This window comes from Copidosoma floridanum, unplaced genomic scaffold (genome assembly GCF_036245765.1).
Source record: "Copidosoma floridanum isolate Cflo_tuat_1 unplaced genomic scaffold, Cflo_Japanese_pri ptg000021l, whole genome shotgun sequence".
NCBI classification, from domain to species: domain Eukaryota; kingdom Metazoa; phylum Arthropoda; class Insecta; order Hymenoptera; family Encyrtidae; genus Copidosoma; species Copidosoma floridanum.
Window position 1 is genome coordinate 31,829,960 of NW_028321898.1, and position 25,676 is coordinate 31,855,635.

Sequence of the window (25,676 nt, forward strand, 5' to 3'; positions counted from 1 at the left end):
AGACGCGCGATAAAAGGTCAGTTGAGCAGCAATATCGGCCCGAGAAAGGTTGCGCGGTTGAGAGCATGCAGAGCCAGCTTTGTGAAAAAAAGTGCGACTGTAAGTTAATTTTGGTTCATTTTCCACCCCCCCCTCTTCCCGTCCGCAGAGTCCTTATGCGATTACATGCTTGAACCGATCGTAAGTTTGGCAAAAGACGCGCAATAAAAAGTAAGAATTGTTAATTCCCTCCTTGTCGCAGGTCAAGCGTATTACAACGACGAGGACCACCTCACGGGCCTGATGAAGATGGAGTGCCACCAGCAGCAGGAGCCCCGTCACCCTAACGTCCTCGGGGCACTGCGGCTCTGCTACTACCTGCTGGTCCTCTCCCTACTGGGCTACTCCCTCTGGCGGATCCACGAGATCGAGGTGGCCCTCGGCGCAAGCGAGAGGTACACCAACATCACGAGGCTTCTCGAGCGCGACAATTTGGCCCGGGAGCACCCCAGGCGCGCCAGGTCCGTGGAACACCCCTCGGCGACCAACGCCCTAGGAGGCCAAGAGGACAAGGAGGGCCCTCGCGACCGGGCCAAACTACCCCTGCACGACAAGAACAACAAGCCAAAGAACAAGGAGGACTTTGTGCAGCTGGTCAACGCCCTGTTCGACCGGATCCAGCTGATGCACAACGACACCGACAAGTCCCACTTTGACGGCAACGTCAAGGCCCTCTTCCAAGCTTGGCTCCCGGTCTTCGACACCCTGCTACCCCGGGAGGACGACAATCGGGCCAAGAGATCCCTCGCGAGCACAGAGGAGGACAAGAAGACGGGTCGCCTCGGCCGGAGGATACTGGCGAGCTCATCCTCCGAGTCCTCGGAGTCGTCGTCCAACGAGGACAAGCCGCGGCGTCGGGGCTACGGTGCCGAGCACGAGTACTCGAGGATACAGATCCGTCTGAATTCGCCCGCCCAGCGATCTTGGGACTCGTCCTCCTCTTCGTCGTCCGAGTCGGAGGAGGAGGAGTCGAACGAGAGGAAGAAGAGCAAGTACTTTTACGTCATGTCGGACAATCGCGTGTCGGGCTGAGGTGTTTACTGACGCGTCACTGATCGATACGCCATTCGTGCGCGACACCCCCGCCAAATCATTTTACATACACATACCTGTCTATATATATATATACCCTTCGTTTCCGATATTATTCATAGTCTTTTTTGTCCGGGATAACGAAAAGTCATTGTGTAACGATTTGTGTCTGTGCAGGCTCGCGTGAGAGGTGCACCGAAACGCCACGTAACTTCCTCCATTAGTCGGGCAGAAAATCACGCGGACGCGTCGTCAATGTTTATGCCTCGTGACTAAATTTAAGCGCTTCTCGCGTGTCCGATCGATGGAAGCTCGATTGGTTTTCCTTTTTTCTTTTTTTTTCTTTTTTTTTCCCCCTCGCCGGCAATCGTACCGAACAAATCAAAGTCCTTCGGGAAGGTTAAATCGTGGCTCTGGGCGTGAATAATGGAGAGAAACTTTGACGGGGTGAGTGCTGGCCTTTTCATTTTCAACGTCCTCCCATCTCCGCGCAGGTGGCATTTTGTGTACCATTTAATAAAGCATTGGCGTGAAAAAAGCGTACCCATCGGCGTTGTGTTTTATTTTAAATTTTACGAGGAAAATGAAAGAAAAAAAATATACCCAACCCTTTTTTCTTTTTTTTTTTGCTCAGCCAAATTCGATGCACGGAATTGATTAAGCTCCGTCAGTTGAGCAATCGCTCTGAGCTTGACATTCGACCAAGGCCGCTGTTTGTCTGTTTATTTATCTACCCACTTGTTCGTTCTTTCATACGCTGCATACATGTACAATGTAGGTATAGGTATGTTCACTGGAGTAACAAAAAAATAGGGATGAAAATTTTTCATGAGCACATATGTATTGCATTTCATTGTAAATTGGGTCCCAACTCAAAGTGATACATTTGTGGGTAGTCGAGAGCGTGAAACGGTGAAAAAGAGAAATCGTGCCAACTCGCGGTTTCGTGTCTCCTGTGGGTAAGTAACGAGTCCGATGTATTATACTCGGCGAGAAACTTAACTCTCTTCAATCACCTCGTACTAGATTTTCACTTCCCGTTGATGCAACAAAAAAAAAAAAAAACATATCCAGCTCCGTATTATTCACGAAATCGATCGAATGATTTTTCCAAAGGGGTGTGCCATATCGTACAAAAAAATATACCCAAAACGCCAGAAATGGGTGTGCTGGCCGCTGTAATGTTCAACTTGATGGTCTGTAAATGTTCGTGTTACTCGCCATTTATGTATAGAAGCTAATCAAATCTACGGGTCACCCCTGGTGCCGATAACGGGCACTACATATATATAGATCGACAACTCGATTTGTGTTTACGCTAATCAAAAGCAAACACCCTCGATGATTGATGCGTTTTCACGCTTCGGCTATTTTTGTACCAACGCGGTGTCCAACACCGCCATCGTTCATTCGTTTATTTGAATGGTCTATGTACATTCATGCTCTTGATTACCTCTGTTGCGTGTAAAACTATTTTCATTACCATGAAAGTCCCGTGGTTCGGTGCAGCATAATAGGTGAACTCGACACAGGTGCGTACAAGGTAGGTGCTTGCGTAAGTATTAACCCCCTTTGAGTTGGGCACGGAGTATTATACGTTACCTCGATGGTGCACCAGCGGCAGCCGGTCGCTCCCGTGTGTACACAAAGTGCAAATAGAAGGAAAAAAAAAAAGAAAGAAATTTAAGAGCAGGAGGAGGAGGAGTTGTTACAAGGAGGGCCGAAGAAGGAGCTCGGGGAGGGTAGGGGGTTGCCTCGGCGAGGTCTTAAAAGGCCTAGCGGTGGCTCGACCACGCGCAGTCCGAACACGCACCCCCTACGGTATACTCACTTACCTCCTTACACGACCCTATACGCCTGAGCTCCCCGAGTTTCACCTGCACTCCGCGGCACAAGATTTTTACTTTTAGTGCGAATAATTAATCGGAGAGGGAGAGAGACGACGGTATGAGGGGCCGATCGCAGAGAAATCGGTTCCAGGGCTTGGGGCTGCTGCTGATCGTGATGGGGCTCGTGGTGCCTTGCTGGCCCCTGGCGCTCACGACTTTCGGCAAGTCGAGTCCGACAAACAACAACAACAACAACAACAACAACCAAAACAACCAGAACAACGAGAACAAGCAACCCGGTGAGTCCACCAAAAAATAGACATGGCGATCGTTGTTTCATAAAATAATAGTATACTCTGGTTAGTCGTCGCGTGTCTCGCTCGCGCGCTCGTGTGACTTGATTATTTTTTAATGATTCGGCAAGTTGGAGACCGCCATGAAAAACATTTTTAATATTTAGTTCGGACTTGCATTGATAGAGTTTCGATAACGCGGTGCGGCACGCGACCTTAATTTTTGCGCATTTTCGATCAGTACTTTATTTTTCACCACCTCGGGAAATCAAAATTCACGTCGATGTTTACACGGAAAAATCGGGGGATGTGACGATTACAACCACAGGGCAAACGCGGGGGTTGAATCGATGTATCGCAACGTCGTCGGTCTTTTGATGCACGCGCGCATCGATTTTCCTCTGCACCCCGGTTTTCTTCGGGGCAAGGCGTTTTCGAGCCCGAATTAGAGCCTCGCATGTCTCTACTTCATTTTTTAAGCTACGCGTCACGGCGAGGTTTCCTCCCTCTCTCTTTTTTTTTTTTCCTTTTTGCTTTGCCTCCTTGGGAATTCCAGTGGACTCAAGTACACGTGAGCCATTACTATTTATGCCATTATGCAAATTGCCGGAAGAACACTCAAGTACGAGAGCTCTAAATTTGTGGCCTGCATACATACATCCACCCTGTACCGATGGGGTGTTTAAGTCATCGTTTCATACACACGTGCATATTATGTGCCCCTATACCTACCGAGCTCTTCAGTAGAAAAACCCAAGATTGGTCGGACTATCGATTCTATGGTATATTGTGCATACCGACATATACCCTTTCTCGTTCAAACGAAAAATCGAAATTGGATGACCCAGGGTGCGCTGGAAACGTGAAAACTACAGCGTTTTTTCGCCTCGTTTGGATGACGGCAGGTGCACCCGCGATGTAGTACAAGGTATCGGAGCCGAGAAATCTCGGGTGTCAAGGTTTTCCTGGCAACTTTACGGCGCAGCTTGCGTCGGGCTTTCGCAAATGGAAATTCGAGATCGAGCGATGCATTTGTCTGTAATCACTACCGCCCGTACGACGCGAGGAAATTTTTCGTTTTGGACAATAATAATTTACAGCGTCTATTTTCGTTCCCTGTAAAATTAATTTGAAAAAAAAAAAAAAAAAAAAAAGATAGATGTTCCGTATATCCTTTACAGATAAGTGTAAAAATATTATATCCGACGGTGAATGGAAGCAGCCATATTGTATGCCTTGCATTAGCAATGCAAATGTGTTATTTACGATTTGTCTTGGTTGCCAAGTGTCGGTATAATGTATACATGTGCTATTGCTCTCACGCGACACGCACGAATGTTTAAGGGTATGGATCAAAGGTGTGTTTTATCATTTTGAGGCAAATTAGTCACTTACAAATCGCCGTTTGGGCACACCAAAGTTGACATGATTAACCGAGCCGCGAGATAAGAATGACGTATCGGGTAATGCATACCACCCTCCATGTATTTTATTTTCTTTCGGCGTGAAAAATAAATGTTTGTAATATATTGCTACTGTTGTTTGCAGGAGCTGTGGCGAGGGAGTGCAGGTCAGAGTCGGAGTGCAGTGGAATAAAGGGCGCCTCGTGCCTGGAACCGATAGACTCGGACGACAACAAGATGAGATGCCTGTGCGGTGACTACAAGCCACCGGCCAACGGGCTATGCGACAACAAATACAAAGGTAAATACTAAAATGGACATGGGCATTGACATTTTCAGGGGAACTGCTATGAGATACCTTCGGATAAACTTTTACGCCATATATTTTCGATCGTTATACTTCCTTGATGGTTTTTAGCACAAAGTGATACCGATGATGAACCATTGAGAGGAGAAAATGTTTGATACGTAAAACATTTGACGATTAAAATAAAGGGTCCTCGAATACTGTGCTACAAATAATTGTTTTTAATACTCATATGATGAGCCAACGACGCTGTTCGATAACTCGATATGTGGCCCTAGAACGGCCCTATCAAACGACACTGAATCTTTCGACTCTTCAGTTAATGGGAAAACATTTAGAATAGTAGTATACACGGGTGTTTATTTGGTACATCATTTTCTTCCCCATTGAAGTATGCCATGTGTACACAATACAAGTACGAAGGAACGCGACGAAGGACGTGCCTGGATACGCTTGCACTCGACGCGGAGATCAAAAAAATCCAAAGGTCGTACGACACGGCAAGTCGCGTGCCAGTGTTATGGTAATTTTTGCGGCCATACTTACTTGTACACCCAAGTATATACGTACTTGATACGAGGAAAAATCTCACATGCGATTGCCGCAAAAATCGTTCCACTCGGCGCTAAGTAATCAAACAGAAATCGCCGCGTAGAACTACGTATACATGTTTTCTCTTCGTGTGTGCTCGAGTTGGTAAATAACTTTTTTGGTGCATCCCGTGATTAATACTCGACTCGTCACCCAATATTTAAAAATTACGTAAAAATGACCGATCCGTTTTTCGTGAAGTCAGTTATTTTTATCAAGTGTTGAAACTTTTTCGCGAAACACCGCAACTTGTGCGTGCGTTTGTAATGATAAGCCAGCAAACTTGGATCGAAACCTCCCTCTCCGGCTCATCAATACATGTAAACTGTGTAACAAGTCGTAGTTTGACAATCAAGGTAAAGTAAATAAAAAAAAAAAAAAAAAAAAAAAAAAGTATTTGTTCACCCTAGTCGTGCCCGCCAACCGAGTGGGCAAATATAGTTTTGTCGAGAGCTCCGTGCACGGTTATCCAAAAACGAGTCAAGTGGGTGTTAATCACTCGCATCACGCCAAGCGGATACATATCCTCATATTCAAAAAGTTGGCAAAACGCGAGCCCAAACTTGTAGCAAAGTAATAAGCAACACCTATTAGACACACACAGACGAAATAAAGTCTCGCTGATGTAAGTAGGTAATGGGAAGACTATACACGTCGGCATGCAGGGGAGGGAGTTTGGGTCGCCCGGCAAAGAAAGTTTTCGCAAAGTCGCGCAAGCGCTACGCTCCGTCTCTGTCGTTGATGATGGGCTGCCGGCAACAAAAGCTCCTCCGATGGGGCCACACGCGCGGTCTAGCGCAGGGAGAGAGGGAAAATCGCTGACTGGCGATAAGCTCGCGGTCAGGAAGCTCGCGTGCCGAGGGGCACTAAACCAGCAAAAGAGAGAGAGGGAGGAAGAAAGAAGCAGAGGGTACAAGAGTAATGTACGAACTTCCAAGGGGTGTATACCTATATATACATATGTGTGTATAGTTGTCGGTGCCGTACATGGAGAACGCCACGGGGATGGGACATGTAACAATAATCACAGTCGTGACGGTAAAAGAGTAAGTAAGTATATACCTTCCATCCTCGAGCGAAGGAATATGGATGTATGGAAAGAGTATATATAGCAGTATAGACGCGTGATTGATGCATATACTTATAAATATGAAGCCACCTTTTTCGATATTCATTCTTACTAATGAAACCCGTAGTAGTCCGTGCAAAAAATATGACTTTCACGTTGGTCGTAAGATACAATAAAAACAAGCGGGTGAGGCACTTCGAAAGAAAGTTACCGTCATGTGTAAGTACAGCACTTGCAATCCAAAAATCTGCGAGGAGCTGTACCGATGGCGTGCACCGCACACGCCGTACCGGTGTTTCGGCCAGAGAGGGTGAATATTATGGCTCGGGCAATCGGCTGTACAACACCCTCGCGGTGGATGAAACCGCAGCCCAAATGGCGATGTCGTGTCTTCGAATGACTGCATGATTATTACACTGCTATTAATTGTTATTACGTGGCTTTCAACCGATTGGTCTTTCTCGGATGTAAAGATTTACTACCGATTGTTGTTTCAGGGGTCAAAGTAATGTGCAGCAATGACGAGGAGTGTACCGAAGGGGCACAGTGCATCGTTGGAAATTCGACAAATTTGCCTGGCAAGCGTTGCTACTGCATGCAGGGCTACGTCGAGGACTCCGACAAGATGTGCAGTGGTTCGTAATACGCTCCAGATTTATTTCATATTTTTTTTGTAGTTGAAAAATGCGCGTAGCTTTGCTTTTTTTCTGCCGTTACTTGGCTTTTTTAGCGATGGCTTCTACTTGTTGGCGCAGAAAAATTTTCCATTTTTGTTTTTTCAGGTAGCCCCGTTGCCTTTGGATTTTCGGCACTGTCGCTAGTCGCCAGCTTGTTGCTCGCTGGAAACGTTTAAATCATCGAGGATGCAGAGAACTAATAAACTGCACCATACTTTCTACAAAAGAAAATCTAATAAATTTAATAAGCGTACGGTAAAATATTTTTTCGAAATCATCCCAACTGATGTGGGTCACTTTAAATTTAAACGGCAAAATCTTATTCATGCATAAATGCATAACTACTGTAAAAACTAGCATTGCTGATTTTCATTGCTACGAGCATTCTTAACTATCGAGCCACGTTTGCCTTAGTAACAAACAATATGTACCGTAAAAAACAGTCCTTTGAACATAAGTACAGGATGTTTTCAAATACTTGTCTGATATTATACACTTAAAAAAACAATTGTCATACAACTGATGCATCTCGCCTGTCACTAATGCGAGAGCACGTACTGGGCACCAATAAAAGATTGAAAAATTTGATTACTCATTTTATTGCCCTCTTGTTTTTTTTACAAAAACTAATATCGTTACAGTGTTACCTGTTTGTCCACCAAACGAAAGTGTTTTCGTTGGTATTTGCTGTGAAAATTCAAAGTCTGAAACAGTAACAATTTTTTCAAAATTGAGTAATGGAGATTTTTTTTTTTTTTTCAAGTTAAAAATCATTAAAAATCACTTACAGTCCTGAAAGTGCTCGATCAACTCTTCCTTCGTCCAGTTGCACGACACCAAGATGAAGAATCCTCCATCCTCGATGGCAGAGTGCACGTTTTCAATGTACTTGCGTCTCTTTTGTTTCGGATCATCCGGACAGAGGCCCACAGCATCGTACGTGCCCTTGTCATGCGCCAACTTGAATTTAAAATCCTTGGTACCTTTCAACTGATTTTCCCCGTCAACCATATCGCAAACGAAAAACTCGATTTCCGGGTGCTCCTCGTCGGCTGCAATCTTCCTTGCCAGTTCAACGGCTTTCAACGAGTAGTCGACACCGCACAGTTTTTTGAAGCCAGCCTTGGCAAGCTGCACGCACGTCCAGCCGTTTCCACAACCGAGGTCGACTATCCTGTCCGATTCCTTGGACAAAGCCAACTGTGTGCAAATATATCTGAGATTTCACAAAATCAATTATTCCACTCAATTTTCATTCTAGTACTTTCATTAGTACAGTACGCACGCGCTATTATTTACTGTTTGTCCAAATGTTTAAAAAGCCCGCGCTTAAACTTTCCAACAGCAGAGGGCGCTAATCTTGACGTTCGATAATCGATTAATAGAAGGCATCTCTCGAACGACTTGGACTCGACTCAACGCGCGCGCGTAGTGTGTCACTTTTCAAATATCTGTTTACAATGATAGTGTACGTAATTTGCAGTCTCAGCGGTTTGTATCGGGACTGCAATTTTTAATCGAGCTAACTTTGAATACCTACACGCGATGCTGCACTTACTTGATGACGCTGGCTGAGTTTGCGCCGCCGAACCAGACCTCACCGATGTCTTCGTGATCCTGAAAATTCTTCATCTCCGTGGCGTACGTTGTCTCCCAACTGTAAGTAGGTTACGAGCGTTTTACCATTATTTCTCTTATTCTGCGTTGACATTTCATGCTTTCGACGACTTTGATGTGGTTTATTAGTTTTTTACTTACTAATCGAGTGTACCCAAGGCAGACGAGGGCAGCTCTTTGCTTGCATCGTCTTCCATCTTTTATAACCTAACTTTTTCTTCTTATTGCGTTAACTAAATATTATTATTATCTTAGCTTGGTAACAAACGAGAATTCAATAATTTAACGAGGGTTTATTGACCGTTTACTACAAAACTTGTATTTCACACACATACATTCATAGATGTACCCTACCCGGCAACCGGAGTATACCTATATAAGTGCAAATATATGTGTTCGAAGTTATTCACTGCATTAAATTTACACTCGCATGCAGTTATACCTATACAACTCGAATACTCGATCGTCATGAGTGTCGAAAAAATCGGAAATCGTTCAAGAAAACTGCACGGAAAATAGACTAGGTATATGAGTTAATTATCGACGAATGAGTGTATATAGATGTAACGATACAGTGTAACGACCGACAGTCAACACCTAGTCCAACCTTGCACTGTTTATACACATTTCCGTGCTTCATTTCATGCTTTGGAAAAATATTTTTCCGCTTGTCATTGCGTTCTGTTGCTCAAGTGAAAGTAATTTTTAATCATACCTAGTGTTTTGGGACAAGATTCTGAAATTCATTAGAAAAATGAGCTCTGCTAATTTGGCTGGAATTATAAATTTTGGTAAGTACAAATTAAATTAGCTCCACTCTTTGGCTCTCAGCCACTGTAATACAAATTATATTTTGTAGGAAAGCAATGTTGGAAGGTTCAGATCTCTACTCTGCGCTCAATGTCTACAGTTGCTCAGCCAAAGATTCAAGAAAAATCAAGACCAAAAACTGGTATTTTGATGTTAAATATGGGTGGCCCAACTAAAACAGATCAAGTTGGTCAGTACTTGCATAGAATCATGACAGATCGGGACATGATTCAACTTCCAGTTCAAAGGTATAGTAGTACTCTGTTGTATTTTTTTTTTTTTTTTTTTTTTTTTTTTCATTTTTATTTATCAAGCACTTATATATTTTTAGCCGACTGGGGCCGTGGATTGCCCAGAGACGTACTCCAGAAGTCCAGAAAAAATATGAAGAAATTGGAGGAGGTTCTCCTATTTTGAGCTGGACCAATAAACAAGGGGAACTACTCTGTAAAAAATTGGACCATATATCGCCAGAAACTGCTCCACACAAGCATTATGTAGGGTTCAGATATGCAGACCCATTGGCAGAAGAAGCTTTACAAAAAATCGAAGAGTAAGTATACATTATTTATGAAATTTTAAAATAATGTGTTCATACCTTTAATACTCATTTTAATATTTATACAGGGATGGTGTTGAACACACAGTTTTGTTTTCTCAGTATCCACAATACAGCTGTGCTACTTCAGGATCCAGTTTTAATGCAATTCACAGGTTTTATAAGAATAGGTAATGAAATTTTATGATTAATTTCTAAATATCTTGTATCTTTATTAACTTAGTCACATAACATGAGACTTTTTTAGAAAATTTCCAGAAAACACAAAGTGGAGTGTTATCGATCGATGGTCAACTCACCCACTGTTGATAAAAACTTTTGCTGAACGCATAAAAGATGAATTGGAACATTTTCCGGAAAATATAAGAAAAAATGTTATTATATTGTTTTCTGCGCATTCGCTACCCTTGAAGGTTTGTTTTACTTTCAACTTCAATAAACAACCCTCTTAAAGGCTTGCGATTCTAGTATTGTGTATCCGTTTTTTTTTTATTTCTAGGCTGTAAATAGAGGCGATTCATATCCATCTGAAGTTGGAGCAACAGTTCAATTGGTTATGGAAGAATTAAAGTTTTGTAACCCATACAATTTAGTGTGGCAGTCCAAGGCAAATATATCATTTAGAAACATTTTATCATTTAAAAAAATAAATTTTAATCATACTAAAAAAGTCAATATTTTTAGGTAGGACCGTTGCCATGGCTAGGTCCATTTACAGATGAGGCGTTGAAGGGTTACAAAAAACAAGGAAAAAATAATTTTATTTTAGTTCCGATTGCTTTCGTAAACGAGCACATTGAAACACTTCATGAAATGGATATTGAATACTGTAATGATCTTGGAAAAGAGGTTTGTAATATCTTTATACAGATATGAGTATGCTTTAAAGTTTTCAAACATTTCATTACACTTTTATTAGCTAAAAATTGAGAACATCAGGAGAGCAAAAGCTCCCAACGATCATCCCTTGTTTATTGAAGCACTCGCAGACATTGTAGTTAATCATCTCAAGTCAAATGACCGTGTAACACCAAAATTCTTGAATAGATGTCCGCATTGTATTAACCCCAATTGCCTGGAGAGCAAGAATTGGTATTCAAAAATATGCAAGGCTTGAGAATTCTGAAATGTGTTTGAAAATTCAAATCATAACACTTTTGATAGGTATTATCAGTATGTTAACTTTGTGTAAATGACGTTTCATAATTTTTTAATAAAGGTGGTTGTTTTGTAAATATTTCTTGTTTGTCATTACACAATATCCACATTTCAAATATGACGATGCTACAAGGTTTAGTCTCAATATTAATAAATTATAAAAAATAATAAGTAACGAAACAAAGCAGTGACACAAAAGATATAAAATTTGATTTGGTGAAAAAAAAAATTTTACGTAAAATAAGCCATACAGTATTTCAAGTTTAACATTTTTACTGATTTAGAGTTTTTTTCGTTTCTGTAGAACGTACTTTATTGAATGCATAATTGGGCTTCCTCGTTTATCTAAATGATAAGCTATTCGACCTTGGATTCGTCTTTAAGAAAATAGTTGTTTTTTTTTTTAATTTTGAGAAAATCATTTTTTTCTACAGTTATAGCAATAAATAAACATATCGTCAAAAATAAACTGGTCTCCGATTCCTTATATGTGACTTGCAAAAATTAAAAAACTTGAAAAAATGTTTCTGTAATTAATAGTTTCATCCTTTTGTCGTCTGAAACTAAGAAAAAAAAAAAAAATCAGTTTGCTTTAAATGCTCGTTTTGTTGCACAATTAGAAAAACTAGTCGCGCAATCATTTCTGTTGAAAAAAAAAAAAAAAATTCCAGTCAAGCGAAATGAATTTGAAGAGTTTATAAAACTTAATTGGCTGCTTGTCATATGCGAAATTCGCAAATGACACTTTACTCGTTACATTGAATACAACAATTATGTCTTAAACCGGATTCTTCCAGCTTTATGTTCTTTTTTTAGTCTCCCAATTTACTCGACTATTTTATAATTTAGAAAATCTCATGTTTTTTTTTTTTTTTCTAAACTCTGCAGAACGGAGAAACAACAAATCAAATTGTTGGGGCTCCAATTAAAATGATTTCAAAGTACTCTCTGCCATTGAAACAGAGGTGTATACGTATTGCAAAGTTTTAAACTCGAACTCTTCTAAACAGATGATTTACAAATCCATAAATTTTTTACGATTTATACAACTATAAAAAAAATAGCTGAAACCGCTGCTTCTACATTACAAGAGTAAAAAGTAATTGTTACACATCTAAATCTGATCAAAACATCGAAAACAGTGAACCCATTTTGGGGGTAATTTTGATTCGGATTCTTGAGTCAATTTTCAACCGTTTCTGAGTCAAGTTTTTTTTGGTTTCGATTCATTACCTCGCTTGTGTGAATTAAATTTGCAACAATTAATGCGTTATACCCACCTATATCCAACTCAAAAAGCCAAAGCTAATATTAACATGAGAAATTTCTAATTTTCTTACATTGATGAAAAGTTGTTTGGACATAGTTACGATAGAAGTGACATTTTATTTTAATTATTCAACATCTTTCCTTGATACATGTACTTAAAAGAAAATTGCCACTTTGGTCAGTTACGGTTTTGTTCAGGAGACGTAGGATGAAAAAGTTAATTAGTTATTAAATACTCCGACTGAGCTTTCAAAGTAGACGTGGGTATAGTCGGAAAATGATATTCAAATCAAAAGTTACGGGCCATTTACCATTTTGAAATTCATCGAACTACGACAAAAATCTTCTCATGAATTCGAGAATGAAGTTTTTAAAAAATCGCGACTCAAGTACCTTTTATCCGACAGAAGGAGTCCCGTTTAAAAATCCATACATTATTCCGTAATCGACCTTCTTTATAAGCCCTTTCTTCCAACTTAAATTAAGTATTACTTGCCGATGATATTGTTATACTTTGGCATTAACGCAAGTTTCCCATCACCCGATGTTTAGATTGCCTCCAATGTCTCCCCCAAGCGGTCACATCGACAGCAGCAGCGTGAGGAAGATGGGGGGTAAGAGGAAAAGAAGAATAAAGAGGAGCAGCGTAAGCCACCCCCTGCCAAGCACCTGCAGAGAGAGTGATAAGGGTAAGTGTGTGTGTGTGTGTGTACAGTGCGGCTGCGCCAGCGGCATCGGCGGCACTAGTGGCACTACCGCTACGTTGTACATGTATATAAGTATATACAGATATATACATATATAAACCCTCAGAGGACGGAACAACCGGAGAGGACGAGCGCGTGCATCTGATCAGTGGCGGTGGAGGTGCCGCCTATTTAAGTTGGCCGTAGGTTCGCGCGCCGCTCCAGTACGGCTGATGACTCCGTGGCTCGCGGAGCTCGCCTCGTTCTGCAGGCCGCGGACGCCCGGGTGCATCGCGCTGTTCACCCCACGGTTATGACAATGCTGATGAAAACAATGCCAACAACGACGGCACTGCTGATGTTGTCGCTGCAGATCCTGATGGTCGGCTTTGCTTTGGTTGCCGGGACGAGCGCCACGCCGATCCAGCACCTCGAGCACCGGTTCTGCAGCCACCAACACCCCAAGGCCCATGAGGTTAGTCGCCCCAACAGCTGATGTTATACTTATTTCTTGCATTGTGCCTGTGTATAGAGTTTTCGTGACGGTTATCGCGATGGCAAATGTTGGAGCGCAGGTTGAATAAAAATAGACGTCCTGTCAGGAAACATAACCTATACGAGGCGTGCATCCAGGACGCCGAGATAGCTGTAAAGTTTTGTTTTTTTTCTTTCTCTGTTTCTCTTCCCTTTTCCACTGTCCGGTCAGCGTATGGTGTCCAACTATAGCACTTGCCATATGAGTATTGATGCAAATGCACGCGTACGCGTTTGTTTATCTTTCCCGCTGTGTCAATGAACTCGATTGGTTGGTCCCCGCTCGTGCAATATTTTTTTTTTTTTTTTTAACGAAAAAAAAACTGTTGCAAGCTTAGGGTGCTTTGTTTGCATTCTTTTATATTGAGAATAGTTAAAAGTTTTTTTTTTTTATACATAGATATCGTCCAAGATCTCAATGAGAAATTTACAATGTTTACGTTTCTTAAGTTTTTCCAAATATTTTTTGATTTAAATTATTACATCCGTTACTCTTCCAATACTTTTTGTCCGCACTTGTAAGTTTGTCAAATCAGAAAATCAATTTTGTTGAACAGTAAAAATTAATATAAATCTTTTATACCCTTTGTATTTGAATATACGAACAAATACTGTTACTTGGATCATTTTATACGTGCTCCGTAATGCTTATTAAAGTAAACAACTAGGAAGACCGGGTAAAGAAAAGCTTTTTTTTTCCAACGTCAACATTCACTCACGCAGCTCGCGCCTGACGTTTACTTTTGGCATATCGTTGGGAGTAAGAATGCGCTACATGAGTAGTGTAATACTATACGACCGTGCATGCACTCACTCATCACTTGAGAATCAAGGAAAGCGAGCAAACAATCCAATCGAGCGGGTTTCATTACTACATTCATGACCAACTCGAGGCACGTGGAGTGCAAGAGCGTACAGTGTATATATATTATACATTATTGTAAGAGAGCGTTTCACACAGGACTTGCATGCCTGCCAACAATTCCATCTTTGTTGCATTGCAGCATTTTTTTTTTGTTCCTTTCTCAGCAGTAAGTACTTAGTCACAGAAACAGAGACGTCCACTTGCCTTGTATAAATACTTGTATAGGCCACTTGACTGCTCAGTTACATGCACACTTGCCCGTCTTACTCACCTTTTTTCATCTCTTTCTCTCACACTTTTTCTTTATACTGTCAGTTACGTGATTTATTTAAACTGACTCTGATACAATTTCTTAGTACTGTGCAATAATTTTTTCCATCTTTAGGTTTTCTTTTTTAATTTATATTTTTCCCTTTGATTATGTAAATGTAATGACTGCAAACTTTTTATTGAAAGGTCCTTCTTATTGTTATTCTTATACACCAAGAAAAGGAATGTAACAATTAACGATTGTTCATAAATGAAAAGTAAGTAGTCGGGAGGAGAAGGCAAACGTTGAAAATGTTTGCGGTTAGTTGTTATTCTTGACTTGTCTCGCCGTAGTTTTCCCGCCGCGTACAAGTTTTAATGAAACAAAATACAGCGCTGATGCAATGTTTATTCTGTTGAGTACAAACAATTAACTGGATAAGTAAAGAACAGAAGTAAAACTTTGTCTCTCCGCTAAGCCATTTTCTTCTTTTCTCGCTGGATTTGAGAGAGAAAAAAAAGTTACACCGCAATTGCGACGGAGATTAATGACGAAAGAAAAATCAACGCTTTAATGGCAAATATCTTTTTTTTCGTCATTCGAAAAGCATCCGCCAGACACAACAAAAACATTGCAAACATTTTTAAAAGGAAAATAAAAGCACAACAATCATCCAACCAAATGACAGAATACCTGCTTATATATTCACCTATTTTTCTCTAGATTGAAGTAATTCTTAAAAACAATTAAAAATTATGGATAAATGAGTAGCAGTTAGAAAGATATAACCAATAGGTATTTCGAAGAGACCGACACTTTTTTTTTTTTTTAAGCCAAAGACCGTGTGTACGTTTTACGAAGGACACCGGATAAAGGGGGGGAAATTAGGCCAGACTCGTGTCGCCGCCACCGTTTCACCCTCACCCCACCTATACATGTAATTTATAGTCGTATGCATACGCGGTCACGTGCTCTCCCTCCTCGGCTGGCTCTCTCGCTTTTGTTTACACGCCGCCCGCGCAATCGATACGCGCCCTGACCCTCCTGACTCTTTTTTCCCCCTCCCCCTTCTTCTTCTTCTTGTACGACCAAAGGCTTCTCTCTCTCTCCATGCATTATTATTATTATTATTATTATTATTATTATTATTATTATTATTATTATTGTACAATTTGTTTGTTCGTGGCCCCCGAAATGGTCTGGAATTACGTACCTTTGGGGCTCAAGATGAATTAGAGAAATTTTTAAGCCGTTTGATTGTTGGCCGTGTTTCGTGCCCGTTTCAAAGTGTATCTACCCCCCCTAGTCAGCCGGGAGGCTTTGATTACAGAACCCACCCGTATGATTAGAATTGTTGGAGTGCCAGACCCAAAGTTCGGGTTGTTTCGACAAGCGTTTGCTGCTCTGCTGTAGCGTGATCTCGTTAAGACTTTCAACAAAAAAAAACTCCCAGCTAATTGTTTAGTATTCAACCCTCCTGATCCTTATGAATTGCAAGAATTTGCGTGTACAACGTAAGTATATAGGTGCACTTCTCTCAATGATCGAAAAGGCGCGATGTGAAAGTATTTCTCAACTTTGTTGCGCTCGCACTGAAAAAGTAACAATAATAGCAGGAATCGCCTGGAGATGCTGAGTTATGTAGTTGGCACTCGCGTCACTTGTACAATAGCAAAAAAAAAAAGACTTGGCACACGAGTATATCTGTTTGATAATTTATGCACCATCTTGTTCGAGCGACGACAGCGATTCGTGTTTTACGTCAGTCTGGTTACCACACAAGTAGTGTATAATACCATCTCTCGCGATACGCTGCCTGTATGGAGAGCCGTTGGATTGAGTATAGTGAAGGAGGGACTCGTACAATTATGAAAACTCTTTCCAACGTCATAAAGATTTATCTCCCGATCGCTCTCCTTTCCCTTTTTTTTTAAGCACGTGCGACTGTTGTAACTAACGTCTATCTTGCTCTTTTTGTTTCATAACAGGGCTTTTCGCTGTAGACGTTGTATCGATCGTAATAAAAAGAAAAGACCATCCCAAACGAGGGAGAGAAAATAACTTGCATACTTTGTGCATGGTATTTAAGTTTAACGAAACTTTTTCACCACGGCTGATAACGTAACAAGCGTGCCTACATGTAGACGCGAGTGCTGCGAAAATATGCGGGAGGAGAAACAATTCCGTATGTCAGAATTAGTTTCGTTGACTCCGAAACAATGCTAAAACCAACTTACTTTGATGTATGCAACGCACGCGTTGTTTAGAAAGCTGCAGTTGGTATTTTTATTTGGAAGAAGGGAACTGGTTTTTGGGCGGGTGATGACAATTTTTACGCGCCGAGTATAATACGGTCGTGATTGTTTCAAAAGGTTTTGGGAGCGAGAAAGTTTTTTCACGCTTATGTTGTGCAAAATAATGTAGGACAAATGGTTGATTCGGTTCGATTGAGTAAATCTAGCCTTTCACATTATTATTTTTATGTTTCCGAAATCAAGCAATCCAAAAACTATGAATTTCAGTGAATGGATTTTTTAAACATTTCGCTTATGAAAAGTCGAGTACGATAAAATTAATCGTAGGTAATTGTTTTTCTCATAACGAGTGTGGAGATCAAGCGCTCGAGTCCAAAAACTTGCACAAACGTAAAATACATAATTGCCTTTGATTTAAAAATTCTTAGGTGTCCCGTGTTCTATACTGGTTCCAGCCATATAAATAGAAAAAGAAATGAACAAAAGTAAACTAATCTCACGAGTCATTAAGTTTTAAAATAATCCGTGTAAAGCTCATTAAAGTACTAAAAGCATCGCGTCATTAGAAAGTTTACGTCACAGGGCACACGCCGAGCACCGTATTTTTAACGCCATGTATAACTTGGCCGACGAAATTACACCTCGCGATCATTTAGAAAGGCAGAAGTCACCCGGTCGGCGTCTGTTACATTTTCGTGTACAAATTGCTTTTGAAGAAAATTTCTATCCGAACCACCACTACTATGTACACAGACTGCGCGTACGCGTGCCTTGAGAGCATTAAACTTGAGCTACTTTCTGCGGCTTACGCGGATCGCGCCGGTGAAGCGAGAAAACGCGACTCGCGGCGCAAAAGATAGCTCCTCCTTTTCATTTCTCATTCCCTCGGTTGGAATACGTATATGTATATGTACCCAAGTAACTTTCGTTATCGTTAGGAGAGAGATAAGCGGGAAATCGGGAGAAACGCTCTTTACCGGGCGCTGATCTCTATCGCCCCGGCGACTCCCCCCATATATTGGCTGCCCGAAAGAGATTGTAGATTAAATTTTCCCCGAATCAACTTACTGTCATATGCACTCGCTACACTCTCCACGTCGATATTTATGTGTACGAGTTTCGTTGGAGCGCGCAAAAAAAAACAAAATCGACTGCGTGTTCGGGTGGAGTCCGTGCGAGAGACCAACATCGACTACGAAAAAAAGTATGCTAAAACATGCGTGTCGGACATACGCGCCGGCTGCAGCGATGAGCCTGCCCTTTTTACGCGATACTCGCACCGCACCGGTGTACATGTGTATACACATCGAGTGGGAAAAAGGACAAAGCGAGTGAAAGGAGAGACGCGCAGTGGTCCGGATATGTTGACAGATTGTCATTATACTGCACGTGGGAATTACCAGTTGCTACATACACACTCGGAGGACGAAAGTCAGCCGGTGTTGCGTAACTGTATACGAAAAAAATCCTTGAATTGGCGTGATATGTTGCTCCTCTCGGCAATTCAATCAGAAATCGAGCAAATCGATTGAGGGACCGGAAAATCACGCGACTGACACGGTATTTGTACGCGCGGACAAAGTTGGGTCCAGTTTTGGTGCCTAGCGATTGCGACAGCCAAACTTTCTCCGGCGAGAGAGCGCAGAGTTTCCCAGTAGCGCAAGTACATGGAGTTGCAAAATGTCAAGAGAGCCATAGGGAAAAACCCCGGGCGCTTGTGCAAGAGAGGAGCCGAGAGAGCCGGCATTATCGCCGGGCACGAAAAACGCCTCAAAAATGTCGAAAGCTCCGCAGCGGGAGGGGGAGGGGGTTCTCAACGGTTCTCAAGGCGCAGGCATGTGGGAAAGAGTCCGTCATGACCCCCGGGGGAGGGGTAGCAGTGGCGACAGGGGTGGTGGCGGCAGCAGCTACTGGTGCTCGACTGCTCTTTGGCTTCCGGGCATCGCGTATATATATATACGCGTACGGTCGGGAACAGCTACACACGGTATAGCGAGTGCCGAGGGTCGAGTGCCGTGGCAACGACGACGACACCATCAGCAACGTGAAATAATTAAGAGCATGTAGGGGGCCACGCAACACCATACGGGGGATGGCAGAGCCGAGCGTAATAAATTAATGGCCACGAGTCCGGAAATTTTATGAAACACTTGTTTTTCAGCCTTTTCTGCGTGTACCAGCATTTCTACTGATGCTCCTTTTTTCTTTTTTTTTTCAATTTCAAGTGTCAAAGTTGAAAATTTGGTCCCGTAAAATAATAATAGGTACATACAATATGTAATAATTTTGATGGTCTTCGGTTACATTTTTTATTTTGTTATCCGTCGTTCCTGATACTTATAGTTATTGAATCGATGTGTCAGTGAATAAATAACTCGTACAAATTTCTCATGGCGTTGCTAAAATACACGTCAAATGTATCATTCACAAACACAAATGCTGATGACTTATTATTCAGTGCCATTGAAAATACCGGTATAGGTGCACTGTGGGGGCATCCCAAAATATACGTAATCAGTTATGAACGCACGAAAACTAGAGCAATCGTCATGAAAGATTTGCCTTGCATCGATAAATTGACTGACATCTGGAAACATTGAGAAATTTATGCGGGACGTTTTTGAAATTAGACTTTCTCGGCGCTATGGACAATAACTTGTCTTCGATCGCGTGTTTGCTTGTCCGTAACGCGGTATACAACCGCGAAAGCGGATATTTCGAGACAAAAACCACACACAAAATACCGTCAACTCGCAATTGTAGGAAAGAAACGCACTCTCCTATAATTCGTACAACTCACGTCAAATGCCGGTCACGTTACTTCGCATCCATCATCCTCACCCCTGTTTTCCACAATTTGTACACGTGAATCCAACACCTCTTACCTACAACAAAAGTCAGCGAAATAATTATATTTTGGTTAAAAGTCAAGCGTAGCAGCAGGTGCGCTAATTTTCACTTCCGGTCAAGCGCATCCGTTTTCCCATACGCTCCATTTGGTTTTTCCATGGCACCAACTTTTCCCGTTAATGGTCACTGCGGTGGCGTCCCGTGAATCAACTGCGAGAGTTGCCGCTAAACTTTCGTCGCGACCGTACGAAAGTGTGTTTGGGTGCCAGCGTATGTATGACCGATCTTATCTATACATTACATACAAATTACACACATTTCTGTGGTTACAATATACGGGGAGACGAAAAGATATTAATTTAGAGCACTGATAGCTGGATATATAATACCTCATATACATAGCCGATATCGATTGCGCAGAAGGAAAAATCGGTAAATAAAAAAAAGGGGGTACTTCAGACCTTTGATTTATATTGCGCAAAAGTTGACCAAAACCATTTCACGCTCGACGAGGTAAGCAGAGGCAGGGCTTGGGGGGGAGGGGGGACAGTGTACGTATACTTGCGGTGGAAAAAAAAGGAAAGAAGAAATAACAATAACTATAATTGGAAAGTGCCGCGAGCGCGCACATTCTCTTCTCGCATGAATATACGCGCACCTAAAGCGCGTGTACATACGTACGTGCATGATATTACGTGTGTGCGCGAAACAGGTGATAATGTCTCGGTGAAGGTGGTGCTGTTTGTTGCAGTTGCCGCTCTGCATGACTTTCCTACGTGTGTATATGTATATGCATATGTAGGTGCAGACCAGTGCTGGCAGACGGAGCGCATAACGTTTATCTCTCGCCTTGAATCTCGCGTTCTTGTTTCGTTTCTTGAATGTTGCGTTTCTTGTCCATAATTGAATTGAATTGAACGCGTCTTATAATTCTTTTTTTTTTTTTTTTTTTTTTTTTTTTTTTTTTTTTTTTTTTTACTGGAAGTAGTAATTGAGATCCAAATGTAACTTTGGTTGGGTAATTGCGATTAAAAAGTTCCGCGTCTCCAGTATTCAATGAAGCAAAATTTTCTTTTCCCATTTGGATGAAATTAACTTTGCTTAAAACTAAAAACCCGCGCCGCCGCCACAGCCCCGCGAGTCACGCGAGAGGCATAAGCGCCTCAATGAAAAAGTAATCGGTCTCTCGCGCCGGAGAGCCGACATTATCTTCTCAAAAAAGAGCGAGTTACGGGGTTTAAAAGGGGATATATTTTTTTTTTGCCGAGCAGATAAATTTTTTACGCCTCTCCCCGTAAAAACTTTGTCACACTTTCTCGCGCGCGCGCGTCGAATCAAAATTATATCAAGAGCTCCTCGTGCCCCCCCTTGTGTGTGAGGTACGCGACAGGCGTGCGAGAGCAGAGGCGTTGACCTTGCCACGGAGAAAAGTGACGGCGCTTAATGTACCTAATGCGCGCCGGAGAAAAGCCATAGAGCAGATGGCTCCGGTGCTGTTTTACACACATTTTTTTTCCTCCCAACGCTCGTACTTGTATATTTACTTTCTCGACACCTGCAAGATGACGCTTCACGCTCGAACCTGCGTGTCGATGTACTCACTCTCGCTCCGTATTTTTTAACGACACGCACTCTGTTTTTTAGTGTCCCTCGCGTGTTATTATTTTACGCACTTATACACCGTTTTCTATCCGCTGTGGCGTGCAAAAACATAAGTAAATGAGACTTTCTTTACCTCACCCGATGGCCGTAGGTGCGTTAAGTATATACTGTCATGCGCCCGATCCGATGTGGTATTCGGACTCTGTAGCGTAAGCCCGACAACGAGGGCATTAGGGGAGAAGAGAAAAAGGGCACAAAAGTCCAGCTCGGGAGAAGTTTCGGCCGAGACTATCGGCGGGACGGGCCGATAGAGGCGAAAAGTTACTCCGCCGGGGAACAAAACGAAAATACCTGAAACCCCGAGAGCTCGAGCTTTCCTTTTATTTTTTTTTTTTTTTTCGCGGTGTTATACCGGGCTTTGTTCTTTTTTCGCGCGGGGGTTGGGGAGGAGCACTCCACCTCCTTGTACGGGCTGCAGCGACTTCCGGCACGGGGTGCTATTCACTTTTCAACCCTAGCTGGCTTTCGGCCGACACGTCGACGCGAACTTTTCGCCGCTCCGTGCGGGATTATTCTCGCGTCTTTTTGTCTCTCCGCTTCTCTCACGGTGTGTCTGTCTGTCTGTGGCTCTTCTTCTGCGCGGGCGTACCTACACGTGGAGAAACAGAGGCCGGGGACTCGTTCCCTCAAATGAAATGCAAAGTTTGTTCTGCGAAACGTCGCCCCGTCGAAATTTCAGCTCGCCGTGTTACCCCCACACGTACGGAGCACCGAGTGTTGCCTTTCTTTTTTTTTTTTTTTTTTTCTCTCTTTCTCCCGTACAGCGGCAGCCGCCCTTTGTCGTCCTTCCCGTTTCACTCCGACGCTCTTTTACCGCGTGCCGTGGCACTTAAAATTTCACGTCGCCCCTTTGCACCCCGTCGTTGTAATACCATGATTAATAATGCCTCGTTTCGTTTCATTAAAGTTGCGTTTAAAAGTTAAACCCACGGAATTCAATGCGCGTATAGGTGTACAGGCCAATCGCTCGAGTCGCTTTTTTTTGCCGAAGAAAGGGAGAGAGGGGCGAAACAAAACCCATTTGGTTCTTTAAGGTTCTCTTCTGTGTACAATTGACTGTACAGAGGGACTGGCTCGTAAAAACTCTGCAAAAGTCGCGCTTTTGTTCTGCTCCGCTTGGAAAACTTTCCTCTTTCACCGACTTTTTCATCATCCCTTTCTTTGTTGGAATACTTATTTATCTTTCGATTCGAGCGTTTAATTCCTCTGGTGCCTCCTTTCGAGTCATCTTTATGCTGTTAACAATCAGATAAATCACACATGGTACAATACAACATATTTTATGATATCGCGGATGGGGTTTGCCACAGTTTGCCTCGGGTATAATTGGTCCGATGCTAATGAAACAAACGCCAGGTGCACGAATGAAAATACCCCTCCTCCTTTTTTCCCCCCGAGTCTCTTGAATATTCTCCGACGCAGGTTCTAATTGTCAAGTGCGAGGCGCCAGCCGGTGACCTTATCTGCATTGTAAAATCGGTGCTCCTCTTTTTCTCCTCCCTCCCTCTCTCCGGCAAATACTGCAAACGGGCGAACCAACTGGACCGGCTGATGGGATTTCCGCCAGAGATGTCTCGGGGGTTGTACCCCTTTCCCTCCCTGCGTGCACGCTCCTGCATCATCTCCATCGCTCCGGCGTCGCCCTCATTTTGCCCGGGCACTCGGCGTATTGGATCTGACCACCCATTGTCTTTGCAAACAATTCCCCGTGATTAATCCCGAACATTTTCCGCGGCCGCTCCCTCGCGCCGCAAGGAAGAATAAACAGAGGAAAAAGAGACTCGGGGCAAGTAGAATGGCACGCAAACCAGTCGACGGGGGCTAAAAAAATATACGCGTGGATGAACCAATACGTCGGTTCAATCGTATGGATGAAAAAAAAAACTCCTCTCACGATGCGCCTTGATTTTCGACGAGTATAGTCGATCGAACAATTTTTTTCCTTCATGCTCGACGTAAAATTTATAGAGCACAAATTGCTGCTGGAAAAGAAAAAAAAATCGTGCAAGAGGTATATACCGAGGGTGTGGCAGGTGCAATATCATAGGGAGAGGGGCGACGTAATGCGCGACGACGCGGCAGTAATTAGTGGACGCGGTAGAGTCGTCGCATGCCTCCCGTGTATTCCCCGAGGTTGGCCCCCGCCACGGGAGGAATTTGCCTGCGCCGTCGTACAGCCGTGTGGTCCCCCTTGGGAGGAAAGCCCTCGTTACTTCGGCCAGACGCCTCGTTTTACATGCTGCCGAGACACATTTTTACTCGTACGTTTGTTTATTTAATTTTTCACCGATTGGTCAGAGCTATATGGGGCACCCGTACCGGTACGAGAGAGATATGGTCCACAGGTGCTCGTGCGATGGATCTGTCCAACTCGAGCTGCACGAGAGACATTTTTCGTTACGGAAAAAAAAAAACATAGCAAATAATATCGGTCCGTAAATTCCGCGTGCCCGGTAGGTGTGTAATAAACGTCGCGTTTAATCAATTTTATCGTAGTCCTGACAATCTGCTACCGGATATGAAAGAGGAGAAAAGAAGGCACAGCTCGTTCTACTCGCTCCAAGATTAAAAGCCCCTCTCTCTTTCTCGCGCTCCCTGTGATTGATGGACGAGAGATCGCCAATGTAGATACGTCGATCTTCGCCCACATACAACCGTATACATTTATACATATATGTATGTATGTATGTGTATACGTACACAGAGAAGAGAGTCGGCTGCGATTCTTGCGCCCCGAAGGCTCGAGATTAAGTTCTCCCTGAGGATCATCCTGACACTTTTTCAGATTCATTACCCGATACGCGCGTGCGATCGCGGGAAAAATAACGCCAGCCCCATCGGATGGATAAATCGAGCTGTTGCGGAACGTTTCAACGCCGGCTTCGCGGCAGCGTATATAAATCTTCCGACCGAATCACACCGAGTTTCCTCTCCTGCACGGATCACCAGCGAAGTCGCTTATTCTTCATACATTCATTTCTTCGTCTCCATTCATCGTTCAAATTATCGCGTCGATCGTCAAGACCCAATGATCGGAACTAATTGAAAACCGATCGACTCGACGAGAGAAAATTTTTTCTGCCAATTGCGATGAACGACGCAGAGCTGCTTAAATATAGTCCGTTGGATCGATGGACAATGGGAAAATCTGCAAAGCTTCGTTTCTTTCTCAAGGGGAGGAGGGGAAGAAATCATGCAGTTCACGTACCTATAGCGATTAAAAGCGATTACGGGTCTCACGAAGCCTCCTCACCGACCATCGACACAGGAGTACGCGCGCGCCCGCACAGTCGACGATTGACCCCCCCCCCCCTGATGGCTTTAAATTTTGCAACGCCAAAGTTTTTTCATTTACATCTTACTTACTTACCTTGTCACATGCCTATATATTTACCTATACTGTTATAGGTACGTTGACTAGAGTATATACACACACATGGTACCAACTCCGCGTGTACCATTGGAAATTGGGAATTTTCGTATTTTATTTTCCTCTGAAAGACCGCCACTGTCGCTCGTGGGTGTGAAATAACTTTGGAGCCAGCCACAGAGAGATTTCCATTTCCAGCGTGCAGAAAGGCCATGGTACAACCGTATACCGCGGGGCAGTCGTCATCAATGGGCAAAGTAAAGCCAACAGGCGTTCGAAGCAAACATTTCGAGCGGATAAACTTGGAAATGAAGTTTGCATCTTGCACGAGGCGTCGCGCTCGCGTTTTCTCCGGTTGAAAAGTAAAGTCCCGTATAGATGTATGTGTAGGTGGGATATACCTACTCAGGAACGCGTCGGAGCAACTTTGCCCGTCGAATTTAATCAGATCTGCATATCGGGAGGTAAGTATATACATGTATGCGAGGGAAGAAAAATAAAAGGAGGAACGAGCGAGAAATTTGATTACGCGGGACGTGTGTGTCTTCTTT

General features: G+C 42.9%; 5 protein-coding genes across 6 annotated transcripts in view; 4 read left to right on the forward strand and 1 right to left on the reverse strand.

Annotated features, from left to right (window-relative positions):
* Positions 1 to 65: 65 nt before the first annotated feature.
* LOC106647770 (uncharacterized) lies at positions 66 to 1,177 on the forward strand. The gene is made up of 2 exons (XM_014364301.2): positions 66 to 99; positions 242 to 1,177. Exons 1-2 carry the CDS (start codon positions 66 to 68, stop codon positions 1,069 to 1,071), a joined length of 864 nt encoding a protein of 287 aa, XP_014219787.2. The 3' UTR covers positions 1,072 to 1,177.
* Positions 1,178 to 3,003: 1,826 nt separating this feature from the next.
* On the forward strand, positions 3,004 to 7,826 carry sosie (oogenesis-related protein sosie). The gene is made up of 4 exons (XM_014364281.2): positions 3,004 to 3,199; positions 4,742 to 4,897; positions 7,061 to 7,198; positions 7,346 to 7,826. Exons 1-4 carry the CDS (start codon positions 3,019 to 3,021, stop codon positions 7,414 to 7,416), a joined length of 546 nt encoding a protein of 181 aa, XP_014219767.2. The 5' UTR covers positions 3,004 to 3,018; the 3' UTR covers positions 7,417 to 7,826.
* Positions 7,827 to 7,828: 2 nt separating this feature from the next.
* On the reverse strand, positions 7,829 to 9,090 carry LOC106647757 (EEF1A lysine methyltransferase 2). Its single transcript, XM_014364285.2, is given in 4 exon segments — positions 7,829 to 7,944; positions 8,029 to 8,456; positions 8,799 to 8,897; positions 8,999 to 9,090. Coding segments are annotated over 4 exon segments (699 nt in total). The 5' UTR covers positions 9,055 to 9,090.
* On the forward strand, positions 8,729 to 11,443 carry FeCH (ferrochelatase, mitochondrial). The gene is made up of 9 exons (XM_014364283.2): positions 8,729 to 8,899; positions 9,577 to 9,648; positions 9,717 to 9,915; positions 9,999 to 10,220; positions 10,295 to 10,396; positions 10,474 to 10,639; positions 10,726 to 10,833; positions 10,911 to 11,075; positions 11,146 to 11,443. Exons 2-9 carry the CDS (start codon positions 9,612 to 9,614, stop codon positions 11,341 to 11,343), a joined length of 1,197 nt encoding a protein of 398 aa, XP_014219769.2. The 5' UTR covers positions 8,729 to 8,899; positions 9,577 to 9,611; the 3' UTR covers positions 11,344 to 11,443.
* A 2,149-nt stretch (positions 11,444 to 13,592) lies between these two features.
* The window catches only part of Invadolysin (leishmanolysin-like peptidase, invadolysin), a 142,297-nt gene continuing 130,213 nt past the window's right edge, over positions 13,593 to 25,676 (forward strand). For both annotated transcript variants that reach the window (XM_014364253.2, XM_014364254.2), the window contains exon 1: positions 13,593 to 13,814. In XM_014364253.2, the coding sequence (XP_014219739.2) occupies positions 13,653 to 13,814 (162 nt within the window). In that variant the 5' untranslated portion in view covers positions 13,593 to 13,652. The remainder of the gene's footprint in view (positions 13,815 to 25,676) is intronic.

What these genes read in the sequence shown, in the direction of transcription:
- LOC106647770 (XM_014364301.2), top strand. Translation starts at nt 66, where the DNA reads ATGCAGAGCCAGCTTTGTGAAAAAAAGTGCGACT. An exon ending in TTGTGAAAAAAAGTGCGACT is followed by an intron (nt 100 to 241) that starts GTAAGTTAATTT and finishes TCCTTGTCGCAG; the next exon opens with GTCAAGCGTATTACAACGAC.
- sosie (XM_014364281.2), top strand. Translation starts at nt 3,019, where the DNA reads ATGAGGGGCCGATCGCAGAGAAATCGGTTCCAGGGCTTGGGGCTGCTG. An exon ending in CAACGAGAACAAGCAACCCG is followed by an intron (nt 3,200 to 4,741) that starts GTGAGTCCACCA and finishes TGTTGTTTGCAG; the next exon opens with GAGCTGTGGCGAGGGAGTGC. An exon ending in ATGCGACAACAAATACAAAG is followed by an intron (nt 4,898 to 7,060) that starts GTAAATACTAAA and finishes TTGTTGTTTCAG; the next exon opens with GGGTCAAAGTAATGTGCAGC.
- FeCH (XM_014364283.2), top strand. Translation starts at nt 9,612, where the DNA reads ATGAGCTCTGCTAATTTGGCTGGAATTATAAATTTTG. An exon ending in ATTCAACTTCCAGTTCAAAG is followed by an intron (nt 9,916 to 9,998) that starts GTATAGTAGTAC and finishes ATATATTTTTAG; the next exon opens with CCGACTGGGGCCGTGGATTG. An exon ending in CACAGGTTTTATAAGAATAG is followed by an intron (nt 10,397 to 10,473) that starts GTAATGAAATTT and finishes AGACTTTTTTAG; the next exon opens with AAAATTTCCAGAAAACACAA.